At 50.2% G+C, this 26860-nt stretch overlaps 1 protein-coding gene across 2 annotated transcripts; it reads left to right on the top strand.

Annotated features, from left to right (window-relative positions):
• Window positions 1–1968: 1968 nt before the first annotated feature.
• LOC147122469 (netrin-G1-like) lies at window positions 1969–26444 on the top strand. 2 transcript variants are annotated; one of them, XM_085983626.1, is made up of 7 exons: window positions 1969–2614; window positions 8366–8538; window positions 10569–10591; window positions 12475–12478; window positions 15236–15403; window positions 23886–24020; window positions 25763–26444. In XM_085983626.1, the coding sequence occupies exons 1-7, from the start codon at window positions 1983–1985 to the stop codon at window positions 25990–25992; spliced, it is 1365 nt and encodes a 454-aa protein (XP_085839752.1). In that variant the 5' UTR covers window positions 1969–1982; the 3' UTR covers window positions 25993–26444. The 2 variants fall into 2 exon arrangements, with proteins under 2 accessions (XP_085839752.1, XP_085839751.1); XM_085983625.1 differs by lacking the exons at window positions 10569–10591; window positions 12475–12478; window positions 15236–15403 and adding an exon at window positions 10795–10821.
• The last annotated feature ends 416 nt before the right edge of the window (window positions 26445–26860 follow it).

Raw genomic sequence — 26860 nt, 5'->3', positions numbered from 1 at the left:
AAAGTAGAGTGCGTGGATATTCCTAGATTCCAAGAGAGTGCAGAGGGAGCTTTACTCTGTATCGAACCCGTGCTGTACCTGCCCTGGGAGTGTGTGATGGGACAGTGTAGAGGGAGCTTTACTCTGTATCTAACCCGTGCTGCACCTGCCCTGGGAATGTTTGATGGGACAGTGTAGAGCGAGCTTTACTCTGTATCTAACCCGTGCTGTACCTGCCCTGGGAGTGTTTGATGGGACAGTGTAGAGGGAGCTTTACTCTGTATCTAACCCGTGCTGTACCTGCCCTGGGAGTGTTTGATGGGACAGTGTAGAGCGAGCTTTACCCTGTATCTAACCCATGCTGTACCTGCCCTGGGAGTGTTTGATGGGACAGTGTAGAGGAAGCTTTACTCTGTATCTAACCCGTGCTGTACCTGCCCTGGGAGTGTTTGATGGGACAGTGTAGAGGGAGCTTTACTCTGTATCTAACCTGTGCTGTACCTGCCCTGGGAGTGTTTGATGGGACAGTGTAGAGCGAGCTTTACTCTGTATCTAACCCGTGCTGCACCTGCCCTGGGAGTGTTTGATGGGACAGTGTAGAGAGAGCTTTACTCTGTATCTAACCTGTGCTGTAACTGCCCTGGGAGTGTTTGACGGGACAGTGTAGAGGGAGCTTTACTCTGTATATAACCCCGTGCTGTACCTGCCCTGGGAGTGTTTGATGGGACAGTGTAGAGGGAGCTTTACTCTGTATCTAACCCGTGCTGTACCTGCCCTGGGAGTGTTTGATGGGACAGTGTAGAGGGAGCTTTACTCTGTATGTAACCCGTGCTGTACCTGCCCTGGGAGTGTTTGATGGGACAGTGTAGAGGGAGCTTTACTCTGTAACTAACCTGTTCTGTACCTGCTCTAGGAGTGTTTGATGGGACAGTGTAGAGGGAGCTTTACTCTGTATCTAACCCGTGCTGTACCTGCCCTGGGAGTGTTTGATGGGACAGTGTAGAGGGAGCTTTACTCTGTATCTAACCTGTGCTGTACCTACCCTGGGAGTGTTTGATGGGACAGTGTAGAGGGAGCTTTACTCTGTAACTAAACTGTTCTGTACCTGCTCTAGGAGTGTTTGATGGGACAGTGTAGAGGGAGCTTTACTCTGTAACTAACCTGTTCTGTACCTGCTCTAGGAGTGTTTGATGGGACAGTGTAGAGGGAGCTTTACTCTGTATCTAACCCGTGCTGTACCTGCCCTGGGAGTGTTTGATGGGACAGTGTAGAGGGAGCTTTACTCTGTATCTAACCCGTGCTGTACCTGCCCTGGGAGTGTTTGATGGGACAGTGTAGAGGGAGCTTTACTCTGTATCTAACCTGTGCTGTACCTACCCTGGGAGTGTTTGATGGGACAGTGTAGAGGGAGCTTTACTCTGTATCTAACCTGTGCTGTACCTGCCCTGGGAGTGTTTGATGGGACAGTGTAGAGGGAGCTTTACTCTGTATCTAACCTGTGCTGTACCTGCCCCGGGAGTGTTTGATGGGACAGTGTAGAGGGAGCTTTACTCTGTATCTAACCCGTGCTGTACCTGCCCGGGAGTGTTTGATGGGACAGTGTAAAAGGAGCTTTACTCTGTATCTAACCTGTGCTGTACCTGCCCCGGGAGTGTTTGATGGGACAGGGTAGAGGGTGCTTTACTCAGTATCTAACCCGTGCTGTACCTGCCCTGGGAGTGTTTGATGGGACAGTGTAGAGGGAGCTTTACTCTGTATCTAACCCGTGCTGTACCTGCCCTGGGAGTGTTTGATGGGACAGTGTAGAGAGAGCTTTACTCTGTATCTAACCCGTGCTGTACCTGCCCTGGGAGTGTTTGATGGGACAGTGCAGAGGGAGCTTTACTCTGTATCTAACCCGTGCTGTACCTGCCCTGGGATTGTTTGATGGGACAGTGTAGAGGTAGCTTTACTCTGTATCTAACCCGTGTTGTTCCCGTCTCTGTTTCCAGGAGAACCCGTACATGTGCAACAATGAGTGTGACGCTCACACGCCCGAGCTCGCACACCCGCCCGAGCTGATGCTGGATGACGAGGGGCGGATTCCCAACACCTTTTGGCAAAGTGTCTCCTGGAGGAGTTTCCCCGAGCCCCTCCTGATCAACATCACTCTCTCCTGGGGAAAGACCATCGAGCTGACTGAGGACATCGTCATCACCTTCGAGTCGGGCCGGCCGGAGCAGATGGTCCTGGAGAAATCTCTGGACCACGGCCGGACGTGGCAGCCCTACCAGTTCTACGCGGCCGACTGCCTCACCTCCTTCGGGATGGAGCCGAGAACGGCCCGGGATCTGAGCCCGGCCTCGGTGCTGGACATCATATGCACGGAGGAGTACTCCAGGGGCTACGTGTGGAAGATGGACAAGATGGTTCGCTTCGAGATCCAGGAGCGTTTCGCCCTGTTCGGTGGGCCCCGTCTCCGTGACATGGCCTCGCTGTACGGCCAGCTGGACACCACCAAGGACCTGAGGGACTTCTTCACCTTGACCGACCTGCGGGTCAGGCTGCTCCGGCCGGCCACTGGGGCCACCAGTGTTGACCAGCACAACCTCTCCAAATACTTCTATGCCATCTCCAACCTGGACATTCGTGGGCGGTGAGAGCTCCTCGCCCCTTCTGGCCAGAGTCACTGACCCCACATTTCACACCCAGGGGGCGCCGTGCCAGTCCAACATCTGGAGGGCACTCACAGGGCCAACATCTGGAGGGCACTCTATCAGGGCCAACATCTGGAGGGCACTCACAGGGCCAACATCTGGAGGGCACTCGCATGGCCAACATCTGGGGGGCACTCTATCAGGGCCAACATCTGGAGACTATCAGGGCCAACATCTGGGGGACACTCTATCAGGTCCAACATCTGGAGGACACTCTATTGGGTCTAATATCTGTAGTCGCTCTCACTCTATCGGAGACTCCCGGAGGGTGAGAGCTCCTCACCGCTTCTGCTCCGAGTCGCTGATGTGGGCGCTCGGTAACTGGGGAGGTTTTCCAGCGACAGATCGGGATCCCTCCCCCGGCCCACTCGGCACCGCCAGCTGCCCCTGTGTGGGATGTGAAAGCTTCCCTGAATGGCTCAGTGACAGTGTGCACAGACCAGCACTGTGACAGCCCCCCGTGCCCCTGGGGATGGGCTTGTTAGCAAGCTTTCAGAGTCCTGCTGGCTGGCTGGTGATGAGGCAGCGATTTCCTGCTCAGTGTTCAGCCAATCGAGCAGCACGGAGCGAGCAGAATCTGTCCCTTTACTCTCAACACTGCCGACCTCCAGTCTCATCAGGATTCAGAGAATCAGACAGCACAGGAGGAGGCCATTCGGCCCACCGTGCCTGTGCCGGCTCTTTGAAAGAGCTCTCCAATTAGTCCCACTCCCTGCTCTTTCCCCACAGCCCTGCTCATCTCTTCCCTCCAAGTATTTCTCCAATTCCCTTTTGAAAGTTCCTATTGAATCTGCTTCCACCGCCCTTTCAGGCAGCGCATTCCAGATCACAACAACTCGCTGTAAAAACATTCTCCTCATCTCCCCTCTGGTTCTTTTGCCAATTCCCTTCACTCTGTGTCCTCTGGTTACCGACCCTCCTGCCACTGGAAACAGTTTCTCCCTATTTAATCTATCAAAGCCCTTCCTGATTTGATGAATTATTCTGACTGAACGCTCCCTTCGTGTTCAATCTATATTCAGTCTGGGTCAGTGAGTTCCCATTCACCCATCACACAATCTCCGGGGCTCGGAGCCATTCCCTCATTATTCTACACTCAGCTTCTGGGAGACTCGCTCCAGCTTTTAGTCGCGGAGAATCTTCAGACACTAATTGGAGAACAGGAGCAGTAAAATGTTTACGCTGCTATTAATGTGACTCCAAGGAACTCTCTGGGTTTCTGCTTAGTTTAGCAAACAGTGCCCAGAACTGCCAACTTGCTGACTGTGCAAGGTACAATCTGCGGATTGTGAAGCTTCACCTTCGCAGTGAGTTAAACAGCGGCTCGATGCTGTTAGCACAGAGTCACCGAGACCAGCGTTCTCACGCTTCACGGCACAGAGACCGTCACAGCACTTTGGGCCGTTCCAAACCGCATTTACTGAACAACAACAACCTGCATTTATACAGCGCCTTTAACGTAGTAAAACATCCCATGGTGCTTCACAGGAGCGTAAATCAGAGCGAACTTTGACCCCGAGACACAGAAGGAGATATTAGGGCAGGTGACCAAAAGCTGGGTCAAAGAGGGAGGTTTTTAGCAGCGTCTCAAAGGGGGAGAGAGAGGTAGAGAGGTTTAGGGACGGAAACATTGCTGTTTGTGGGATCTTGCTGTGCGCAAATTGCCTGCTGCATTTCCAACATTACAACAGTGAGCACACTTCAGAAGTACTTCATTGGCTGTGAAGCGCTTTGGGACGTCCTGAGGTGGTGAAATGCTCTGTAGAAATGTAAGGTAATTCTTCCTTAGAATGAGGGGCCAGAGAAAGATTAAATGTGAGAGATTGAGGAGAGAGGGCAGGAGAAACGTCTTCACACAGAGAGTGGTGAGGCTGTGGGATTCACTCCCAGGGTCCGAGGTTGAGGAGTTTGTGATCGGGAGAGTGGAGGAGCCCGGGACAGCGTTCCCGCTGTGTGGGGCGGGGTTAAAATCCACCCTTTCATCTTTTGGATTGTAGGATTGTCCAGGAGTAAAGTAGATCAGCGAATCTATCCCACTGATCCCAAATCTCAGCCTGTGCTTCCTCTTTATATCCTGAATCACTGATATCCGCTTCTGTCAGTTTTACTCTCCCGTTTCCTGGAGATTAGTGTGGGAAAGGAGAGTAATTTGTTGTGTAAACCACTCATTCTCTCACTGAATGTTGCTCATTCACCTGATCGGAACCTGTAGCTCACGGTGAACTACGTCGGTATGAGGGGCGAGTTGGCTAAGGTCAATTGGGAAACTACATTAAAAGGCATGACGGTAGACAAGCAATGGCTAGTATTTAAAGAATTAATACATAATTTACAACAAATATACATTCCTTTAATGTACAAAAACCCCACAGGAAAAGTGGTCCAACCGTGGCTAACAAGAGAAGTTAAAGTTAGGATTAGATCAAAGGAAGAGGCTTTTCATGTTGCCAAAAAGAGTAGTAAGTGTGAGGATTGGGAGGATTTTAGAATTCAGCAAAGGTGGACCAAGAAATTGATAAAGAAAGTGAAAATAGAATATGAGATTAAATTAGTGAGAGATATAAAAACAGACTGTAAAAGCTACAGGTATGTAAAAAGAAAAAGATTAGTGAAAGTAAATGTGGGTCCCTTACAGGCTGAGACAGGAGAAATTATAATGGGGAATAAGGAAACGGAAGATAAATTAAACAAATACTTTGTGTCTGTCTTCACAGAAGGAGACACAAAAAACTCCCCGGAAATAGTGGAGAACCAAGGGTCTAGCAAGAATGAGGAACTGAAAGAAATTAGTATAAGTAAAAAAATAATACTGGAGAAATTAATGGGACTAAAAGCCGATAAATCCGCTGGACCTGATGGCCTACATCCTGGGGTTTTGAAGGAGGTGGCTATAGAGATAGTGAATGCATCGGTTGTCATTTTCCAAATTCCAGATTCTAGAACGGTTCCCGTGGATTGGAAGGTAGCAAATGTAACCCCACTATTTAAGAAAGGAGGGAGAGAGAAAATGGGGAACTACAGACCAGTTAGCCTGACATCAGTCGTAGGGAAATTGCTAGAATCTATTAATAAGGACGTGGTAACAGGGCACTTAGAAAATAATAATAGGATTGGGCAGAGTCAGCACGGATTTATGAAAGGGAAATCATGTTTGACAAATCTGTTAGCGTTTTTTGAGGTTGTAACTAACAGAATAGATAATGGGGAACCAGTGGATGGGGTGTATTTGGATTTTCAAAAAGCATTCGATGAGGTGCCACACAACATAAGAACATAAGAAATAGGAGCAGGAATAGGCCCCTTGGCCCCTCGAGCCTGCTCCGCCATTCAGTAAGATCATGGCTGATCTAGGGCTCAAAGCCACTTCCCAGCCCACTCCCCATAACCCTTCACTCCCTTACCTTGCAAAAATCTGTCTATCTGCACTTTAAATGTATTTAATGACCCAGCCTCCACCGCTCTCTGGGGCAGAGAATTCCACAGATTTACAACCCTCTGAGAGAAGAAATTCCTCCTCATCTCAGTTCTAAAAGGGCGACCCTTTATTCTGAGACTGCCCCCGAGTTCTAGATTTCCCCATGAAGGGTAACATCCTCGCTGCATCTACCCTGTCGAGCCCCCTCAGTATCTTATATGTTTCAATAAGATCACCTCTCATTCTTCTAAATTCCAATGAGTATAGGCCCAGCCTGCTCAACCTTTCCTCATCAGTCAACCCCCTCATCTCTGGAATTAACCTCGTGAATCGTCTCTGAACTGCCTCCAATGCAAGTATATCCTTCCTTAAATAAGGAGACCAAAACTGTACGCAGTGCTCCAGGTGTGGTCTCACCAATACCCTGTACAGTTGTAGCAGGACTTCCCTGCTTTTATACTCCAACCCCCCTGAAATAAAGGCCAACGTTCCATTTGCCTTTTTGATTACTTGCTGTACCTGCATGCTAACTTTTTGTGTTTCATGCACAAGGACCCCCAGGTCCCTCTGAACTGTAGCATTATGTAATCTCTCTCCAGTTAAATAATAGTTTGCTTTTTTATTTTTCCTGCCAAAGTGTATAACCTCGCACTTTCCCACATTATACTCCATCTGCCAAATGCTTGCCCACTCACCTAGCCTGTCTATATCCCTTTGCAGGTTCTTTGAGTCCTCTGCACAACTTGCTATCCCACCCATCTTTGTATCATCCACAAACTTGGCTACATTACACTCGATCCCTTCAACCAAGTTATTAATTTAGATTGTAAATAGTTGGGGCCCCAGCACCGATCCTTGTGGCACCCCACTAGTTACTGTTTGCCAACCAGAAAAAGATCCATTTATCCCGACTCTCTGCTTTCTGTCAGTTAGCCAATTCTCTATCCATGCTAATATATTACCCCCAACTCCGTGAGCTCTTATCTTATGCAGTAACCTTTTATGTGGCACCTTATCGAATGCCGTCTGGAAATCCAAATACACCACATCCACTGGCTCACCCCTGTCTACCCTGCTTGTTACATCCTCAAAGAACTCCAGCAAATTTGTTAAACATGATTTCCCTTTCCTAAAACCATGCTGACTCTGTTTGACTGCAGTATGTTTTTCTAAATGCCCTGCTACTGCTTCCTTAATGAAGGACTCCAGCATTTTCCCAACGACAGATGTTAGGCTAACTGGTCTATAGTTTCCTGCTTTCTGTCTCCCTCCTTTCTTAAATAGGGGTGTTACATTAGCGGTTTTCCAATCCGCTGGGACCTCTCCAGAGTCCAGGGAATTTTGATATATTGGATCCAATGCATCCACTATCTCTGCAGCCACTTCTATTAAGACCCTGGGATGCAGGCCATCTGGTCCAGGGGACTTGTCGTCTTTTAGTCCCATTATTTTACCGAGTACTATTTCCTTAGTGATAGTGATTGTCTTTAGTTCCCCACTCCCTGTGGCCCCTTGATTATCCATTATTGGGATGTTGTTAGTGTCTTCTACAGTGAAGACAGATGCAAAATATTTAAAGGTTATTAAACAAAATTAGGGCTCATGGGATTGGGGGTAATATACTAGCCTGGATTGAGGATTGGTTAACGGACAGAAAACAGAGATAAGGAATAAAGGGGTTATTTTCGGGTTGGCCGGCTGTAACTAGTGGGGTACCGCAAGGATCAGTGCTTGGGCCTCAGCTATTCACAATCTACATCAATGGTTTGGATGAGGGGACCAAATGTAATATATCCAAGTTTGCTGATGATACAAAGCTGGGTGGGAATGTAAGTTGTGAGGAGGATGCAAGGAGGCTTCAAGGGGATATAGACAGGCTAAGTGAGTGGGCAAGAACATGGCAAAGTGGAGAAATGTAAAGTTATCCACTTTGGTAGGAAAAATAGAAAACCAGAGTATTTTTTAAATGATGAGAGATTGTTAAGGGAGAATGAAATGCATTTCTATAGCGCCTCTCACGACCTCAGGATGTTCCAAAGCGCTTTACAGCCAATGAGGTGCTTTTGTGGGATGTGCTGAGGGTGAGAGGCGCTCTATCAATGCAAGCTCTTGCTCTGAGGGGCCTGGAACAGTTTGAAATGCAATAAGTGTCAGAAAGTGTTGGTGTCGGGAGAGCTGAGCTGGGAAAGGGAGAGCGGAGTCCCGGAGCGGAGAGTCCCGCGTCTAACCCAGCTGCTCAGCCCATTTGAAAGCAGCTGCCCTTGTTTTTTGCCAGGTGTAAGTGCAATCTTCACGCCAACAACTGTATCTTGGAGAAGGGGAAGCTGAGTTGCGAGTGCGAGCACAACACGACGGGGCCGGACTGCGGGAGATGCAAGAAAGGCTTTCAAGGCGGAGCGTGGAGAGCGGGCTCGTACCTCCCAATCCCCAAAGGGACGGTCAATGTGTGTGAGTAACCCGAGCTTCCCGGCCCGGCCCAGTGCCGGCGCAAGATCGCTTCAGATTTCATTCTCAGCCCAACTCCCCGCAACGCATCGACTCCAAAATACAACCCAATGGATGGTTGTGATTGTGTTAATGTGGAAAGAGCGATCCCAGCGGGAGATTGTCCAGACCCAGGGAAGAGGAACAGAGTCCGAGCCCACAGCCCACTGAGAGGGGGAGAGAGGGAGAGGGGGAGCGAGAGGGGGAGAGAGAGGGGGAGAGAGAGGGAGAGGGGGAGAGAGAGGGGGAGGGAGAGAGAGAGGGAGAGAGAGGGAGAGGGAGAGAGAGAGGGAGGGAGGGAGAGAGAGAGTGAGGGGAGGGAGGGACACTCGGAGCGGAGACTGAAGATGAAGACTGAAAGACTGATAATCTCCACCTTCCCTCTTCTCCTGGGTCAGTCCCCACTTTCCCCAATTTCACCCAAATACCAAACGGGCCGGATTGTCCCAGGGTTTGCTCAGAAAGGGTTAAACCTGGGAATCTCTTCAAAGGTTTAAACTGAAATCATTCAATTCCCGCCGGGCGAGGAGCAGCCGGGAGTCCAGGAGGTGTAAATGACCAGTAATTGATGATTGAGGAATCATTAAATATTAACTCTGTTACAACTCAACACTAAACTAATACCAGCCACATCTTTTGCTGGATGTTTATAAACTATCATTAATTCATTCATTTGAAGATTGAATTCCCTGTCGTGGTTACAGTGCTAGTTAACATATTACATCTAGTTCCCTCGTCTAGATCATTAATATATATTGTGAATAGCTGGGGTCCAAGGACCGATCCCTGCGGTACCCCACTAGTTACTGCCTGCCACTCGGAAAAAGACCCGTTTATTCCAACTCTTTGCTTTCTGTCTGCCAACCGGTTCTCTATCCAAGTCAATACCTTGCCCCCAATCCCATGTGCCTTAACTTTACACGCTAATCTCTTATGTGGGACCTTATCGAAAGCCTTCTGAAAGTCCAAATACACCACATCCACTGGTTCTCCCTTATCTATTTTACCAGTTACATCCTCAAAAAATTCCAGTAGATTAGTCAAGCACGATTTACCTTTTGTAAATCTATGTTGACTTTGTCCGATCCTGTCACTGTTTTCCAAGTGCTCTGCTATTACATCTTTTATAATGGACTCTAGCATTTTCCCCACTACCGATGTCAGGCTTACCAGTCTATAATTCCCCGTTTTCTCTCTACCACCTTTTTTGAATAGTGGGGTAACATTAGCTACCCTCCAATCCATGGGAACTGTTCCAGAGTCTATAGAATTTTGGAAGATGTCCAGCAATGCATCTACTATTTCTAGGGCCACTTCCTTAAGTACCCTAGGATGTAGATTATCAGGCCCTGGGGATTTATCGGCCTTCAATCCCGTCAATTTCCCTAACACTTTTTCCCTACAAATACTGATTTATTTCAGTTCCTCCCTCTCATTAGACCCTATGTTCCCCGGCATCTCTGGGAGGTTATTTGTGTCCTCCTTTGTGAAGACAGAACCAAAGTATGTATTTAATTGGTCTGCCATTTCTTTGTTTCCCATTATAAATTCCCCTGATTCTGACTGCAAGGGACCTACGCTTGACTTCACTAATCTTTTTCTCTTCACATATCTATAGAAGCTTTTACAGTCAGTTTTTATGTTTCCTGCAAGCTTACTCTCATACTCTATTTTCCCCCTCTTAATTAATCCCTTTGTCCTCCTTTGCTGAATCCTAAACTGCTCCCAATCCTCAGGTTTGCTGCTTTTTCTGGACAATTGAAAGGAGAATAAGCCGCCGTGTAATCAATATCTGAAGCAGATCAGGAAGTGAAGGTTGGGAGGGACATCTGTGGCCATTGCTGTGTGTGGAATGTCTGGAGATCAATATAGACAGTGAGAGGACTGGGCAGTGAGCGAGGGGTCTGTGTGATGACTGACACCCTTACCTATTAACCCTGCGGAATTACACACTAATCACACGGAGTGGGAACGGAGCCACGGACTAACCTCAGGCTCACCTTCCGTCAGCTCTTTAGCATCTCTAGCTGGTGTGACCCAGGGCTGGTGTGAGTGCTCAGAGGATGCAGCCCGCCAATCCCCATCACTTCATTGTTCCTGAGTTTGAGTGAGGACCATCTCATCAACACTCCATGTGATGGGTTGGATTAGTGTGTTTATGGAGACAGATTGTTAATCAGACCTCTCTCTAACTCTCTTTGTTTCTGGTTCCCTCCCCAGGCCTCCCTGACACCGTCGCGAGTGGCCGTAAGTAGGACCTACGCTCTCTGACCTGTGACCTGCTGACCCAGAGCCCATTTCAGTATCTGGAACAAACCCTTCCCCTCAAACCTCCCTCATCTCTCACTGACCGAGGAACAGGTGTAGGAGTGAGCAGGGGCTGAGTGTGAGCAGGGGCTGAGTGTGAACAAGGGCTGAGTGTGAACAGGGGCTGAGTGTGTGCAGGTGTAGGTGTGAACAAGGGCTGAGTGTGAACAGGGGCTGAGTGTGAACAGGTGGAGTTATGAACAGGGGCTGAGTGTGAACAGGTGTAGGTGTGAACCGGTGTAAGTGTGAACAGGGGCTGAGTGTGAAAAGGTGTAGGTGTGAAAAGGTGTAAGTGTGAACAGGGGCTGAGTGTGAACAGGGGTTGAGTGTGAACAGGTGGAGGTGTGAACAGGGACTGAGTGTGAACAGGTATAGTTGTGATAGGGGCTGAGTGTGAACATGTGTAGGTGTGAACAGAGACAGTGTGAACAGGTGTAGTTGTGAACAGGTATAGTTGTGAACGTGTAGGTGTGAACAAGTTTAGGTGTGAACAGAGACTGAGTGTGAACAGGTGTTGGTGTGAACAGGGGCTGAGTGTGAGCAGGTGTAGGTGTGAGCAGGGGCTGAGTGTGAGCAGGGGCTGAGTGTGAACGGGCTGAGTGTGAACAGGTGGAGTTATGAACAGGGGCTGAGTGTGAACAGGTGTAGGTGTGAACCGGTGTAGGTGTGAACCGGTGTAGGTGTGAACAGGGGCTGAGTGTGAAAAGGTGTAGGTGTGAACAGGGGCTGAGTGTGAACAGGTGTAGGTGTGAACAGGGGCTGAGTGTGAATAGGTGGAGGTGTGAACAGGTGTAGGTAAGAACTGGGGTTGAGTGTGAAAAGGTGTTGGTGTGAACAGGACCTGAGTGTGAACAGGTGTAGGTGTGAACAGGGACTGAGTGTGAACAGGTATAGGTGTGATAGGGGCTGAGTGTGAACATGTGTAAGTGTGAACAGAGACTGAGTGTGAACAGGTGCAGGTGTGAACAGGGGCTGAGTGTGAGCAGGTGTAGGTGTGAGCAGGGGCTGAGTGTGAGCAGGTGTAGGTGTGAGCAGGGTCTGGGTGTGAGCAGGGGCTGAGTGTGAGCAGGGTCCGAGTGTGAGCAGGGTCTGAGTGTGAGCAGGGTCTGAATGTGAGCAGGGTCTGAGTGTGAGCAGGGTCTGAATGTGAGCAGGGTCTGAGTGTGAGCAGGGGCTGAGTGTGAGCAGGGTCTGAGTGTGAGCAGGGGCTGAATGTGAGCAGGGGCTGAGTGTGAGCGGGGGCGGAGTGTGAGCAGAGTCTGAGTGTGAGCAGGGTCTGAGTGTGAGCGGGGGCTGAGTGTGAGCAGGGTCTGAGTATGAGCGGGGGCTGAGTGTGAGCAGGGGCTGAGTGTGAGCAGGGTCTGAGTGTGAGCGGGGTCTGAGTGTGAGCAGGGTCTGAGTGTGAGCAGGGTCTGAGTGTGAACATCTGTGGGTGTGAGCAGGGGCTGAATGTGAGCAGGGTCTGAGTGTGAGCAGGGTCTGAGTGTGAGCAGGGTCTGAGTGTGAGCAGGGGCTGGGATCAGGAGTTTGCTTGTTCCTGTATCTATGGAGTAAAGTATAATCTCCTCGAGCGGTGCAGCAGATACGAAGCAGGGAAGTTGTAATATTTACGATACACATCTTAGCTGAGAGGAAAGTGCTTCTTAACTCTGTCTCAGTGAGAACATTCAGTGGGAAGTGGAGGGAGTATTTGTACAAAGCCGTTTGGTTGCTGAGCCCGAGATCAATGGGGACCTGTTGTAATCCTGTAATCCCAGGTACAGGAATGGGAGCTGGGTGAGTGTCTCGGCCTCAATCTGTTCCCCTTTGTTCCCGGATTTTGCATCAACTCGTTCCTGTTTATTTAACCCTTCGCATGCTGTCCATGTCATTCCAAACCATCCGTCACATTAAACCCCCAAACCAGCCCCAGACTGACCGGGAGCAGAGTGACCATAACTCCCCATACTGACCGGGAGTGACCATAACTCCCCACACTGAACAGGAGTGACCATAACTCCCCATACTGACCGGGAGCAGAGTGACCATATCTCCCCACACTGACCAGGAGTGAGCGCAACTCCCCACGCTGACCGGGAGTGACCGCAACTCCCCACACTGACCGGGAGTGACCATAACTCCCCACACTGACCGGGAGTGACCATAACTCCCCACACTGACTGGGAGTGACCATAACTCCCCACACTGACCAGGAGTGACCATAACTCCCCACACTGAACAGGAGTGACCATAACTCCCCACACTGAACAGGAGTGACCATAACTCCCCATACTGACCGGGAGCAGAGTGACCATATCTCCCCACACTGACTGGGAGTGACCATAACTCCCCATACTGACCGGGAATGACCATAACTCCCCACACTGACCAGGAGTGACCATAACTCCCCACACTGACCGGGAGTGGCCATAACTCCCCACACTGACCGGGAGCGACCATAACTCCCCACACTGCCCGGGAATGACCATAGCTCCCCACACTGACCGGGAGTGACCATAACTCCCCACACTGACCGGGGGTGACCATAACTCCCCACACTGACCGGGAGTGACCATAACTCCCCACACTGACCGGGAGTGACCATAACTCTCCACACTGACCGGGAGTGCCCATAACTCCCTATACTGACCAGGAGCAGAGTGACCATAACTCCCCACTGACCGGGAGTGACCATAACTCCCCATACTGTCCGGGAGTGACCAGAACTCCCCACACTGACCGGGAATGACCATAACTCCCCATACTGACCAGGAGTGACCATAACTCCCCACACTGACCGGGGCTGGGGGACTGGAGCACTTTGTTATCCCATAATAACAGCCCGTCACCGGCCTCACCCCATTAAATCATCGGCTCCGCGGACCAGATTCCCACTAATTAGTGATTGATCCGCTTCGAGCTACAACACAGGCAGTGAGTAGACCCGGAGAAGCGACTGATTGAGTCGACATTGGCTCCCGGTCCAGCAACACCTCCAATTTATAATTCTCATCCTCACGTTCAAATCCCTCCATGGTCTCACTCCTCCCTGTCTCTGTAACCTCCTCCAGCCATAAAACCCTCCGCGATCTCTTCACTCCTCCAACCATAAGAAGTTCCAATGATCAAGAATCTCATCACTAGAGGTCGTGAACCCAGAGCAGGGTAGGAGCTCTCATATAGTGTTCGCTCAGTACTGCCCTTCCGACAGTGCAGCGCTCCCTCCGTACAGCCCCTCCGACAGTGCAGCCTTCCCTCAGTACTGCCCCTCCGAAGGTGCAGCACTGCCTCAGTACTGCCCCTCCGACAGTGCAGCGCTCCCTCCGTACAGCCCCTCCGACAGTGCAGCCTTCCCTCAGCACTGCCCCTCCGAAGGTGCAGCACTCCCTCAGTACTGCCCCTCCGACAGTGCAGCACTCCCTCAGTACTGCCCCTCCGACAGTGCAGCGCTCTCTCAGAACTGCCTCTCCGACAGTGCAACCTTCCCTCAGTACTGCCCCTCCGACAGTGCAGCACTCCCTCAGTACTGCCCCTCCGACAGTGCAGCGCTCCCTCAGTACTGCCCCTCCGACAGTGCAGCACTCCCTCAGTACTGCCCCTTCGACAGTGCAGCGCTCCCTCAGTACTGCCCCTCCGACAGTGCAACGCTCCCTCAGTACTGCCCCTCCGACAGTGTCGCACTCCCTCAGTACTGCCCCTCCGACAGTGCAGGGCTCCCTCAGTACTGCCCCTCCAACAGTGCAGGGCTCCCTCAGTACTGCCCCTCCGACAGTGCAGCACTCCCTCAGTACTGCCCCTCCGACAGTGCATCACACCCTCAGTACTGCCCCTCCGACAGTGCAGGGCTCCCTCAGTACTGCCCCTCCGACAGTGCAGGGCTCCCTCAGTACTGCCCCTCCGACAGTGCGGCGCTCCCTCAGTACTGTCCCTCCGACAGTGCAGCGCTCCCTCAGTACTGACCCTCCGACAGTGCAGCACTCCCTCAGTACTGCATTAGTGTCGGTCTGGATTATGGGCTCGAGTCTCTGGAGTGGGACTTGAACCCACGACCTTCTGACTCCGAGGCGAGAGTGCTGCCCACTGAGCCACGGCTGAAAGGCCCCTAACTTGGCAGTACTGTATAAAACCCGGCACAGGACTCTATAAACCCAGGATTGGGACCATCCATTGCCATCTGTCTGATTCACTGCAAACCGTAACTAGCCGGGAGTCTGATGTTCTCCCCTCACTGCTAAAAGCCTCAGTGTTCCCTCCCTCCCATTCCAGCCATTTCCTCCCCACCTCTCATTCCTGCAGCATGTGACCCTCTCGCAGTCTGCGACCCATCTACGTCCTGTCTACGTGCCGTCTACACTCTCTGTCTTTTCCTTGCAAGACTGCGAATGCTTTGGCCACTCGAACCGGTGCAGTTACCTCGAGCTGCTCTCCACCGCCATTTGCGTGAGCTGTAAGCACAACACTAGAGGGCGACACTGCCAGTTATGCCGGCTGGGCTTCCACCGAAACCCTTCAGCACAGCTGGACCACCACAACGTTTGCCTCGGTCAGTTCCTGTTACAATCTCTGCTCTCGCCTCCTTCCTTCACCCTTCTGCTTTCAGCCCGAAACAAGGTAAAGCAACAAAGAAAATACCTTCGATAGGGCTGAGCAAAAGGGTGTCGGAAATCAGCTCCCCTTTCCCCAGCGACTAGGCCCCAACACAGCCTTTCCCTAGCGATGAGGCCTGGTCCAGGCTTTCCCTAGCGATGAGGCCTGGTCCAGCCTTTCCCTAGCGATGAGGCCTGGTCCAGCCTTTCCCTAGCGATGAGGCCTGGTCCAACCTTTCCCTAGCGATGAGGCCTGGTCCAGCCTTTCCCTAGCGATGAGGCCTGGTCCAGGCTTTCCCCAGCGATGAGGCCTGGTCCAGGCTTTCCCTAGCGATGAGACCTGGTCCAGGCTTTCCCCAGCGACGAGGCCTGGTCCAGCCTTTCCCTAGCGATGAGGCCTGGTCCAGCCTTTCCCTAGCGACGAGGCCTGGTCCAGCCTTTCCCCAGCGATGAGGCCTGGCCCTTGCTTTGTTGCGGTGAATCGAAAGCCTTGTGTTTTGATGATATAACCGTTGCCTCCCTGTCTCCATTGCTTTTCAGGAATTTGTATGTTGTTTGTACTCTCGGTAAACGACCATCCCGACTCGTAGCAGCGTCGCTCGCCTCTGCTCAATGTTGCCCCTCCCCCCAGTGTCCAACAACAATCCTCTCTCCATTTCCTCATCTCCTCCCATTCTCCACACACAGAATTACACAGAATGTACAGCACAGAAACAGGCCATTCATAGGAACATAGAAACAGGAGGAGGCCATTCAGCCCTGCGAGCTGGTTCCGCCATCCAGTTCGATCAGGGCTGATCTGTATCGTAACTCAATCAACCCGCCTCGCTTCCGTAACCCTTAATGCCCTTACCCAACAAAAATCCATCAATCTCAGTTCTGAAATTTCCAATTGACGCCCAGCCTCAACAGCTCTCTGAGGGAGAGAGTTCCAGATTCCCACTGCCCTTTGTGTGAAGAAGTGCTTCCTGACATCACCCCTGAACGGCCTGGCTCCAATTTTAAGGTTCTGCCCCCTTGTTCTGGACTCCCCCCACCAGAGGAAATAGTTTCTCTCTATCGACCCGATCAACTCCTTTAATCATCTTAAACACCTCGATTAGATCACCCTTTAACTCAGGGGAATACAAGCCCAGTCTGTGCAGCCTGGCCTCAGAATTTAACTGTTGAGTCTGTATGTCCCAGTTAGGTTTAGGATCAATCACTGGACACAGACAACAAGAATAACTTTTAACAGGTCTTTACTATTCGAAGGTCAGGGCTGAACTGCCCAGCAAATCCTTGCACAACACTTATATACCGGTGTGGTCACCACCGGTATTACAGTATTACAGTATACAGCAGCCAAGAGAAAGTAGTACATCTCTTAAGGTAGTTCTCTTAAGGTGGAACAGGTTACATACACCACAATCCTCCCTTTTTAGCTTAACAGTTATATCCCCGTTTAACATAACATAATATAACATATATATATATACAACTTCATGCAAAACAGTTCAAAGATTCAGTCTCTGAGGAGGCCCCCTGATTCGAGTTGGATAACGCCTTTCAGGGGTCTCTGATTCTCGTTGCTGGGGTGACTCATCTAGTTGGTCTCTTATGGATTGGACATCATGATCAGGTACATTCACTTCTGAGGCAGATGCTTCAGGTTCACTAACTTCTTCCACGGTTGTCTCTGCCGTAACCATGGGTTCGACCCTTGTTCTCGATTCTACCAGTTGGTCAGCATGACGCCATATTACATTTTCACCAATATCTACCGTGTACATCAGGGGTCCTTGTCTGGCCCGAATTGTTCCAGATTGCCATTTCTCGTTTTTATAGTCCCGGGCTAACACTGGTTGTCCTATTTCGAAACTCCGAGTGGTCTTGTTATTTATATGCTGGAACTGTTTGTTTTCAACTTCCCTCCGCACATTTGGTTTTAACAAGTCCAACCTGGACCGCAACCTCCTGTTGTAGAACATCATGGCAGGACTTTGGTTTGTCACTGCATGAGTGGCGTTTCGATATGCCAGTAGGAATTTGTCCACCTTGTGTTGTAGTGGAATCTGATCTTCGCTCATGGCCTTTATTGCTTTTTTAAACGTTTGTACAAATCTCTCGGCCAACCCGTTTGTAGCCGGATGATATGGGGCAGAGGTATAATGTTTCACCCCATTCTTCTTCATGAATCCCTGGAATTCTTCTGACACGAACTGCGGTCCGTTGTCTGAACATATTTGTTCTGGCAATCCATTTCTCGCAAATATCGTTCTTAACACCGCGATCATCTTTTCCGAGGTAGTGGTAGTCATCTTAATCACTTCTGGCCATTTAGAATGTGCGTCCACCGCAATTAAAAACATGGAGTCCATGAAAGGACCAGCAAAGTCAATATGTACACGTTGCCATGGGGTTGAAGGCCATTCCCATGGATGCAGCGGTGCAATCGGAGGTGCAATTTGCACTTTTTGGCACCCTGAGCAGCTTTTCGTCAGCTCCTCTATCTGTTGGTCGATACCCGGCCACCACACATAAGCCCTAGCAAGGCTTTTCATCTTGACTCCCCCCAGATGACCTTCATGCAGTTCCTTTAGAACTCTCTCTCTTAACTTAGGAGGAATAATCACCCTTGTTCCATACATCAATGTTCCTTGACAGATGGACAGCTGTTCTCGTCTTGCTGAGAATGCCGGTAACAGAGGATCACCATGTGCTGGCCATCCCTTCACTGTCACTTCGTAGACCCTGGACAGTGTCGGGTCGTTCCTGGTTTCTCTTTCAATACTTGCATTGGTGACTGGTAAACATTCAATGATGGTCGAGTGAAATAACTCAACAGGGTCAACCGTCGGTGCCTCCTCCTCTGTAGGTAGTGGCAGGCGCGACAGCCCATCAGCATTACCATGCTGCTTTGTACCTTTGAATTCTATCTGATATTGATGTGCCCCTAGAAAAAGGGACCATCTCTGGAGTCTCTGTGCTGTCATCACCGAAACACCCTTCTTAGGGTTAAAAATGGATACCAACGGCTGGTGGTCTGTCAGAAGCGTAAACTTTTGGCCCTGCAGGTAATGATTAAACTTCTTTACTCCCCACACAAGGCTGAGAGCCTCCCTATCTATCTGAGCATAATTGCGCTCAGCGGAGGTCAATGATCTGGATGCGAACGCAACTGGCCTCTCCTGGCCATTTGGCAACTTGTGTGAGAGTACTGCCCCAATACCATATGGAAAAGCATCACAAGCCAAACGAATAGGCAGCGTTGGGTTGAAGTGAGCCAACACTTCCTCTGAGGTGATCAATGCCTTGCTTTCGCGAAAGGCCCTCTTACAGTCCTCGCTCCACTTCCATGGTACTCCCTTCTGCAAAAGAGTGTTCAGCGGGTGCAGCACCGTGGATAAATTTGGCAGAAACTTATGGTAATAGTTAATCAACCCTAGAAACGACCTCAATTGGGATACATTATGCGGAGCGGGAGCCTTCACAACAGCTTCGATCTTGTCAAGAGACTTATGAAGCCCCTCCTGGTCAATGACATGACCACAGTACGAGATCCGCTTCTGACAGAATTCACATTTCTGGCGATTAACTCGAAGACCATATTCTTTCAATCTGGTGAGCACCAGTTCCAAGTTTGCAAGGTGTTCCTCGTCATCATCTCCTGTAATCAGAATATCGTCCAGGTAACATTGTGTACCTGGAATTCCCTGTAATACCTGCTCCATGGCCCTCTGCCAAATTGCTGGAGCCGATGCCACTCCAAAAACCAGTCTATTATACCGGTACAAGCCTCTATGCGTGTTGATCGTGAGATACTGGCGTGACTCTTCCTCAACTTCCATCTGTAAGTACGCCTGCGCCAGGTCTATCTTGGTGAAGTGTTTCCCGCCAGACAATGAAGCGAAGATATCCTCAATCCGTGGAAGCGGACACTGCACCGTGTGAAGCACCGGATTAACAGTGATCTTGAAATCACCACAGATGCGAACCTTCCCCGGTTCCCCCGGCTTGTTGCTCGATGAACGCTTCATGACTGGGACAATGGGCGTGGCCCACTCACTCCAGTCTACCTTAGACAGTACTCCTGAACGTTCTAGCCCTTCCAGCTCAGCTTCCACAGCAGGTCGTATTGCATAAGGTACCGGTCTGGCTTTGAAAAATTTCGGGTTTGCATGTTCTTCAATCTTGATGTTTGCCGTAATTCCTCTCAGTGTTCCCAGTCCTTGTTGGAACACCTCTTTAGCATCGTCCAATATTCTGGACAATCGTTTAGGTTTGACATCTTTTGTACCGGAATCTACCGTTAGTGCTTTCAAGGAATGCCAGTCCATATTTATTTTCCTAATCCACTCCCGTCCCAGTAGTGGTGGACCTCCCTCAGGTAGCACATATAAGTCCATTCCTCGGCTTTCTTTGCCCTTGTGGACCACCTTTACCTCTATCTTCCCGATGGGCTATACTCTTTGCCCCGTGTATGTTTTCAATACAATCTCCGTATCCCGTAGGGGAATATGTGGGAATAACCTTTTGTAATCTTTCTTATTCATGACCGTCAATGCCGATCCAGTGTCCAATTCCATCTTCACTTGGACTCCTGCTATCTGAAGTGTGACCCAAATTGTTTGGAGGTCTGCTTCCTTACCAACATTGTGTACTCTTAGACTACCCAGTTCATTACTGCTGGCGTCTGAATCTGACTTCTGTTCATTTGAACTGTTCTCTGTCACCTTGTGTACCTTTTTGTACTTTTCCTGCGGTGACTTTTTGTTGCTGGTCTTCTTTCCTGACCGGCATACTTTAGCTATGTGACCAAGCCTGCCACATTTTCTGCATTCCTGATTTTTGAACCAGCACTGGTTCTGATCGTGTGTTGTCTTTCCACAACGATAACATTTTACTGCACTCAAGACCATTTGATTGGTACAGAGTTCCGGTGACCGTAGTTGCATTTCCGCAGTGCCTCTTGCTGCGGCTTCTTGCGATGCTGCAATAGTGACAGCTTTATCAAGCGTAAGATCATTCTCTTCAAGCAGTCGCTTTTGTGTTCCTTCTTTTAACAATCCACACACAAATTTATCTCTCAGCGCATCTGCTAGCCCTGTCCCAAACTGACAGTACTTCGATAGCTTACGTAGTTCAATTAAAAATTCAGCGTTGCTTTCGTCTTTCAACTGCGTTCTTCTGTAAAATTTAAATCGTTCCGCTATCATCAGCGGCGTGGAGTTTAAATGATTTTTCAGGACAGTAACAATATTCGCGAAGGTCTGATCCGCCGGTTTAATTGGTGATAGAAGGTGCTTCAATAGCCCGTATGTCTTCGCCCCCATTGAGCTTAATAAGGTTAATGCTTTCTCATCATCTGGTACCTTATTTGCTTTACAATAAACTTCCATGCGTTGTACATACGTGGTCCAATCTTCGACATCACTATCAAAGGTATTGATGCTCCCATGTTTAGGCATCCTTGCAAGTTTGAAAAAATTTTTTTTTTTTTTAAATGGCGGCTTCCCGCGCTTGTCTTCTTCCCCCGCCTACTAAAATGGTGGCTTCCCGCGCTTGGCGGTCTTTCCCGCGCTCGTCTTCTTCCCCCGCCGACTACAATGGTGGATTCCCGCGTTTGCCTTCTTCCCCCGCTGGCTGCAATGGCGATTGCCTTGCTGCTGCCGTTCTCGCCTCCCCAGCGGTTCTCACTCCCCGACGCTGCTTTGCCTTGCAGCCCCGCTTGCAGCCCGGTCCTTTACACCGGCTGCGTTTGAATTCTCCGCGGCTCTCGTGCCTTAAGCTTCTCAACTCCCCGACGCTGCTTTGCCTTGCAGCCCCGCTTGCAGCCCGGTCCTTTACACCGGCTGCGTTTGAGTTCTCCGCGGCTCTCGAGCCTTAAGCTGCCCCAGTCGCTGCGCCTCTCGGCCTCGATTGCAGCCCGGCCCTTTCTACCGGCCGTGGTCGAGCTCTCCGCCCTTATTCCTCCGTTTTCCCTCCCCTACTCCACAGTCAACGCGGCCGACTTTCTGCTCGTGTCGCTGATCGGCTTACCCACCACCGTGGTAGAAGGGATGAACACTGCCTGTCGCTGATGGAGGGCTTCGCGGTCAGAATTCTTTTTCTTTTTAACCCGGGTTCTCGATGCCTCCCGTGCGATGGTGCTCAGCAGGATGATGAGGGCGGATGCCACTTCTCGACGCCCGTTTTGAGGACGAAGCTGCCTTGGATGTAAATTTGTCGCAGGGTAAGATCGGACTCATCGCCACTGTTGAGTCTGTATGTCTCAGTTAGGTTTAGGATCAATCACTGGACACAGACAACAAGAATAACTTTTAACAGGTCTTTACTATTCGAAGGTCAGGGCTGAACTGCCCAGCAAATCCTTGCACAACACTTATATACCGGTGTGGTCACCACCGGTATTACAGTATTACAGTATACAGCAGCCAAGAGAAAGTAGTACATCTCTTAAGGTAGTTCTCTTAAGGTGGAACAGGTTACATACACCACAGTAACCCTTTTAGCCCCGGTGTCAGTCTGGTGAATCTGGGCCGCTCCCCCTCCAAGGCCAGTCTATCCTTCCTGAGGGTCGGGGCCCAGAACTCATAGAATCATAGAAAGTTACAGCACGGAAGGAGGCCATTCGGCCCATCATGTCCGCGCCGGCCAACAGAGAGCTATCCAGCCTAATCCCACTTCCCAGCTCTTGGTCCGTAGCCCTGCAGGTTAGAACATCCCAAGTGCACATCCAGGTACTTTTTAAATGTGGTTCGGGTTCCTGCCTCTACCACCCTTTCAGGCAGTGAGTTCCAGACCCCCACAACCCTCTGGGTGAAGAAATTTCCCCTCAAGTCCCCTCTAAACCTTCCACCAATTACTTTAAATCTGTGCCCCCTGGTTTTTGACCCCTCTGCTAAGGGAAATAGGCCCTTTCTATCCACTTTATCTATGCCCCTCATAATTTTATACACCTCAATAAGGTCTCCCCTCAGCCTCCTCTGTTCCAAGGAAAACAGACCCAGCCTATCCAGTCTTTCCTCAGAGCTAAGATTCTCTACTCCCGGTAACATCCTTGTAAATCTCCTCTGTACCCTCTCTAGTGCAATCACATCTTTCCTGTAATGTGGTGACCAGAACTGCACGCAGTACTCTAGCTGAGGCCTAACCAGTGTTTTATACAGTTGAAGCATAACCCCCCTGCTCTTGTATTCTATGCCACGGCTAATAAAAGCGAGCATTCCGTATGCCTTCTTAACCACCTTATCTACCTGGCCTGCTACCCTCAGGGATCTGTGGACATGCACTCCAAGATCCCTTTGTTCCTCTACACTACTCAGTGTCCTACCATTTAACGTGTATTCCCTTTCCTTGTTAGCCTTCCCCAAATGCATTACCTCACACTTCTCCGGACTGAATTCCATTTGCCACTGTTCTGCCCACCTGACCAATTTATTGATATCTTCCTGCAGTCTACAGCTGAACACAGTGTCCAGATGCAGTCTATCCAGAGCTCTGTGCAGCTGGAACATAACTTCCTCCCCTTTGTGTTCCAGCCCCCGAGAGAAAGGCCAACATTCCATCAGCCTTTCTCATTAGTTTTTGTACCTGTCCACGAGCTTTTAGCCCAACTGGTCCGTGCCGGTGTTTCTGCTCCACTCGAGCCTCCTCCCGTCCTTCCTCATCTCACCCTATCACCATATCCTTCTATTCCCTTCTCCCTCATGTGTTTATCCAGCTTCCCCTTCAATACATCTGTGCTATTCTCCTCAACCACTCCCTGTGGTAGCGAGTTCCACATTCTCACCACTCTCTGGGTAAAGAAGGTTCTCCTGAATTACCGATGGGATTTATTAGCGACTATCTTATATTTATCGCCCCTAGTTTTCGACTCCCCACAAATGGAAACATCTTCTCTACGTCTACCCGATCAAACCCCTTCATAATCTTAAAGACCTCGATCAGGTCCCCCCTCAATCTTCTCTTTTCTGGAGAAAAGAGCCCCAGCCTGTTCAGTCTTTCCTGATAGTTATAACCTCGCAGTTCTGGGATCATCCGTGTGAATCTTATTTTGCACCTTCTCCAGTGCCTCTATATCCTTTTTATAATATGGAGACCAGAACTGTGCAGAGTGCTCCAAGTGTGGTCTAACCAAGGTTCGATACAAGTTTAACATCACCGCTGTGCTTGTGAATTCTACCCTCTAGTGATGAACCCAGTGCTTGGTTTGCTTTTTCGGGCCTTGTTAACCTGTGTTAATTCTGTGCCGTGGCCCCAGGGAGTGGAACACGGGCCGTGTGCAGTCAGTGTGTGGGGGATTGAAGCTGTTTGTAAAGTGTTGGAGACTTGTTTCACCCCCAGAGTCTGACCCTCCCTTGTCCCGGCTCACACTCATTCCTGTGGCTGAGGTTGTGTCGATGTGTTTTATGGGGAACAGCCATGTGCAGTGTGTGTGTTGTCTTGTTTCTGCAGACTGTAAGTGTCACCCTGATGGCTCGCTCCACCATCGCTGTAATGACACGGGATATTGTGACTGTAAGGAGGGGGCAACAGGGCCCAAGTGTGACAAGTGCCTGCCCGGATATTACTGGCACAGGGGCTGTCGAGGTAAGTAACCGTTCCAGCACCAGCCCCTCCCCTCACTCCACCCCAGCTTCTGTGTGTTTGGGTCAGCAGAGTATCCGATAGCAGAGATACCGTGGGGGGAATCACAGAGGCTTTTAGTGAGTGAACCCTCCTGGACCCTCCCATCACCCGCCACACAATTAGTGGCACAGCTCCTCGCAAAGGGAGGTCTGGAGTTCAGTGAGGGACGTTTCATAGGATCACACAGCACAGGAGGAGGCCATTCGGCCCATCGTGCCTGTGCCGGCTCTTTGAAAGAGCTCTCCAATTAGTCCCACTCCCTGCTCTTTCCCCACAGCCCGGCAAATCTTTCCTTTTTCCCCTTTTCAAGGATTTCTCCAATTCCCTTTTGAAAGTTCCGATTGAATCTGCTTCCACCGCCCTTTCAGGCAGCACATTCCAGATCACAACAACTCGCTGTAAAAACATTCTCCTCATCTCCCCTCTGGTTCTTTTGCCAATTCCCTTCACTCTGTGTCCTCTGGTTACCGACCCTCCTGCCACTGGAAACAGTTGCTCCTTATTTACTCGATCAAAACTCATCATAATTTTGAAGACCTCTATTAAATCTCCCCTGAACCTTCTCTGCTCTAAGGAGAACAATCCCAGCTTCTCCAGTCTCTCCACATAACTGAAGTCCCTCATCCCTGGCACCATTCTAGTAAATCTCCTCTGCACCCTCTCCAAGGCCCTGACACCCTTCCTAAAGTGTGGTGCCCAGAATTGGCCACAATAATTGGACACAGACTTTAATCCTCAGTCTCACCTTAGGTATTTAATCATTAATTTATTCCCGTTCACACATCCCCCCTGTGCTCGCTGAGCTACATTGGCTCCTTATGTGGCTCTGTGCCAACTTTTCTCTTATTTACGCTCCTGTGAAGCACCTTGGGATGTTTTACTATGTTAAAGGCGCTATATAAATGCACGTTATTATTAAATAGAATCTACAGCACTCTGATCGATATTGAAATTCATTGGCCATTTACTCGCCCATTCTACGAGTTTATTCATGTTTTCCTGTATTTTGTCGCAGTCATTCTCTGTATTAACTACACCCCCACAATCTGGGGTCATCCACAAATTCTAAAAATATACTTCCAATTCCCAAGTCCAAATCGTTTCTGTAAATAGTGAACAACAGTGGTCCCAGCACCGATCCTTCTGGAACACCACTTCCCAGCTTTTGCCAGTCTGAGTAATTACCTTTAATTCTCTGTTTTTTGTTTTGTAACCAGCTTGCTATCTATTCTGCTATTTCTCCCCTGACTCCGCATGCTCTGGCCTTAGTCAAGACTCTACTACACGATACTTTATACAAGGGCTTTTGAAAATCCAAATATATTACATCTACTACATTACCCTTGTCTACCCTTTCTGTTACTTCTTCAAATAATTCAATAGGCCTGGTCAAGCATGACCTTCCCTTTTGGAATCCTTGCTGACTAATCTCTATTATATTTTCAGATTCTAGATGGTTTTGATATTCCATGATAATGTGGAGTTCCTCTTTCCTAATTGTTTCTTCACTTCTTTCCTCACCTCTTCGTGTTCCCTTTTACAATCCGGGCTGACTATTCTTTATTATATTCTGGGTTTCGAGATGTTTCTCCAATAAAATGTTGTTGTGACAGTGAGAGCCTGGGAGCGGCGAGAGTTGAACCAATCTGTAAGTTGGGGAGATGGTCAATGAGCTGATCTTTCTTTTCTCTGGCCTCTTGCAGCGGGCGTGTGCGATAACTTGCTGACACGGTGTCAGAACGGAGGAGTGTGTGAGGACAATGGGAGGTGTCGGTGCCTCGCTCCCTACACCGGGCTCCTGTGTGAGAAAGGCCAGTGCGGGGAGGAAGCGGGAGGGTGCGTCTCCCAATCCCCGCGGGAGCCCACCTTACACCGGCTGCTGCTGTCGCTGACTGCGCTGCTAACCTCCGCTAACGGCCGCCCGCCACTCTGACCCACTTCCAGCGCCATGGCCGTTTACGGGAAGGTGCGAAGAGCGCAGGAGAATCCAGGCTTTACTGCGTCGCCGTTAGAACACGCTCCCCTCCCCCGACCCCCCGGGAAAGGCAAACTGGAGCCGAGGCCGGAGCCCAGCCACCCACCCAGCCTGACTGGATCTGAGAGCCCGGAAGGAATGGGCAGTCAGTGGGGACTGGACTCTCTGACTCCCCGCGGGCCCGAGGCAGCTGCTAATATTCATTCTGCAATCGCCAGCCGCTCGGCCCATGTCCAGCTTTGGGACAAAGAAAGAAAGAAAGGACTTGGATTTCTACAGAGTCTTTCACCCCCTCAGGACGTCCCAAAGCGCTTCACAGACAATGAAGAACTTTACAGCAAACAGCAATGTGAGAATCAGCAGACAATCTGTTTTACTGATGTTGGTGGAGGAATAAATATTGTCCAGGACTCCGGGGAGAACTCCCCTGCTCTTCTTCCAAATAGTGTCCTGGGATCTTTTACATCCACCTGAGAGAGCAGACGGGGCCTCGGTTTAACGTCTCATCCGAAAGACGGCACCTCCGACAGTGCAGCACTCGCTCAGTACTGCCCCTCCAACAGTGCAGCACTCCCTCAGTACTGTCCCTCCGACAGTGCAGCGTTCCCTCAGTACTGCCCCTCTGACAGTGCAGCACCCCCTCAGTACTGCCCCTCCGACAGTGCAGCGCTCCCTCAGTACTGCCCCTCTGACAGTGCAGCACTCCCTCGGTACTGCCCCTCCGACAGTGCAGCACTCCCTCAGTGCTGCCCCTCCGACAGTGCCGCACTCCCTCAGTACTGCCCCTCCGACAGTGCAGCGCTCCCTCAGTACTGCCCCTCCGACA

Source organism: Somniosus microcephalus, chromosome 3 (assembly GCF_052327205.1).
Source record: "Somniosus microcephalus isolate GS21.2 chromosome 3, FLI_Smic_1.0, whole genome shotgun sequence".
Taxonomy (NCBI): domain Eukaryota; kingdom Metazoa; phylum Chordata; class Chondrichthyes; order Squaliformes; family Somniosidae; genus Somniosus; species Somniosus microcephalus.
The sequence above is the reverse complement of the archived record's forward strand: the minus strand, read 5'-3'. Positions and strand labels throughout refer to the sequence as shown.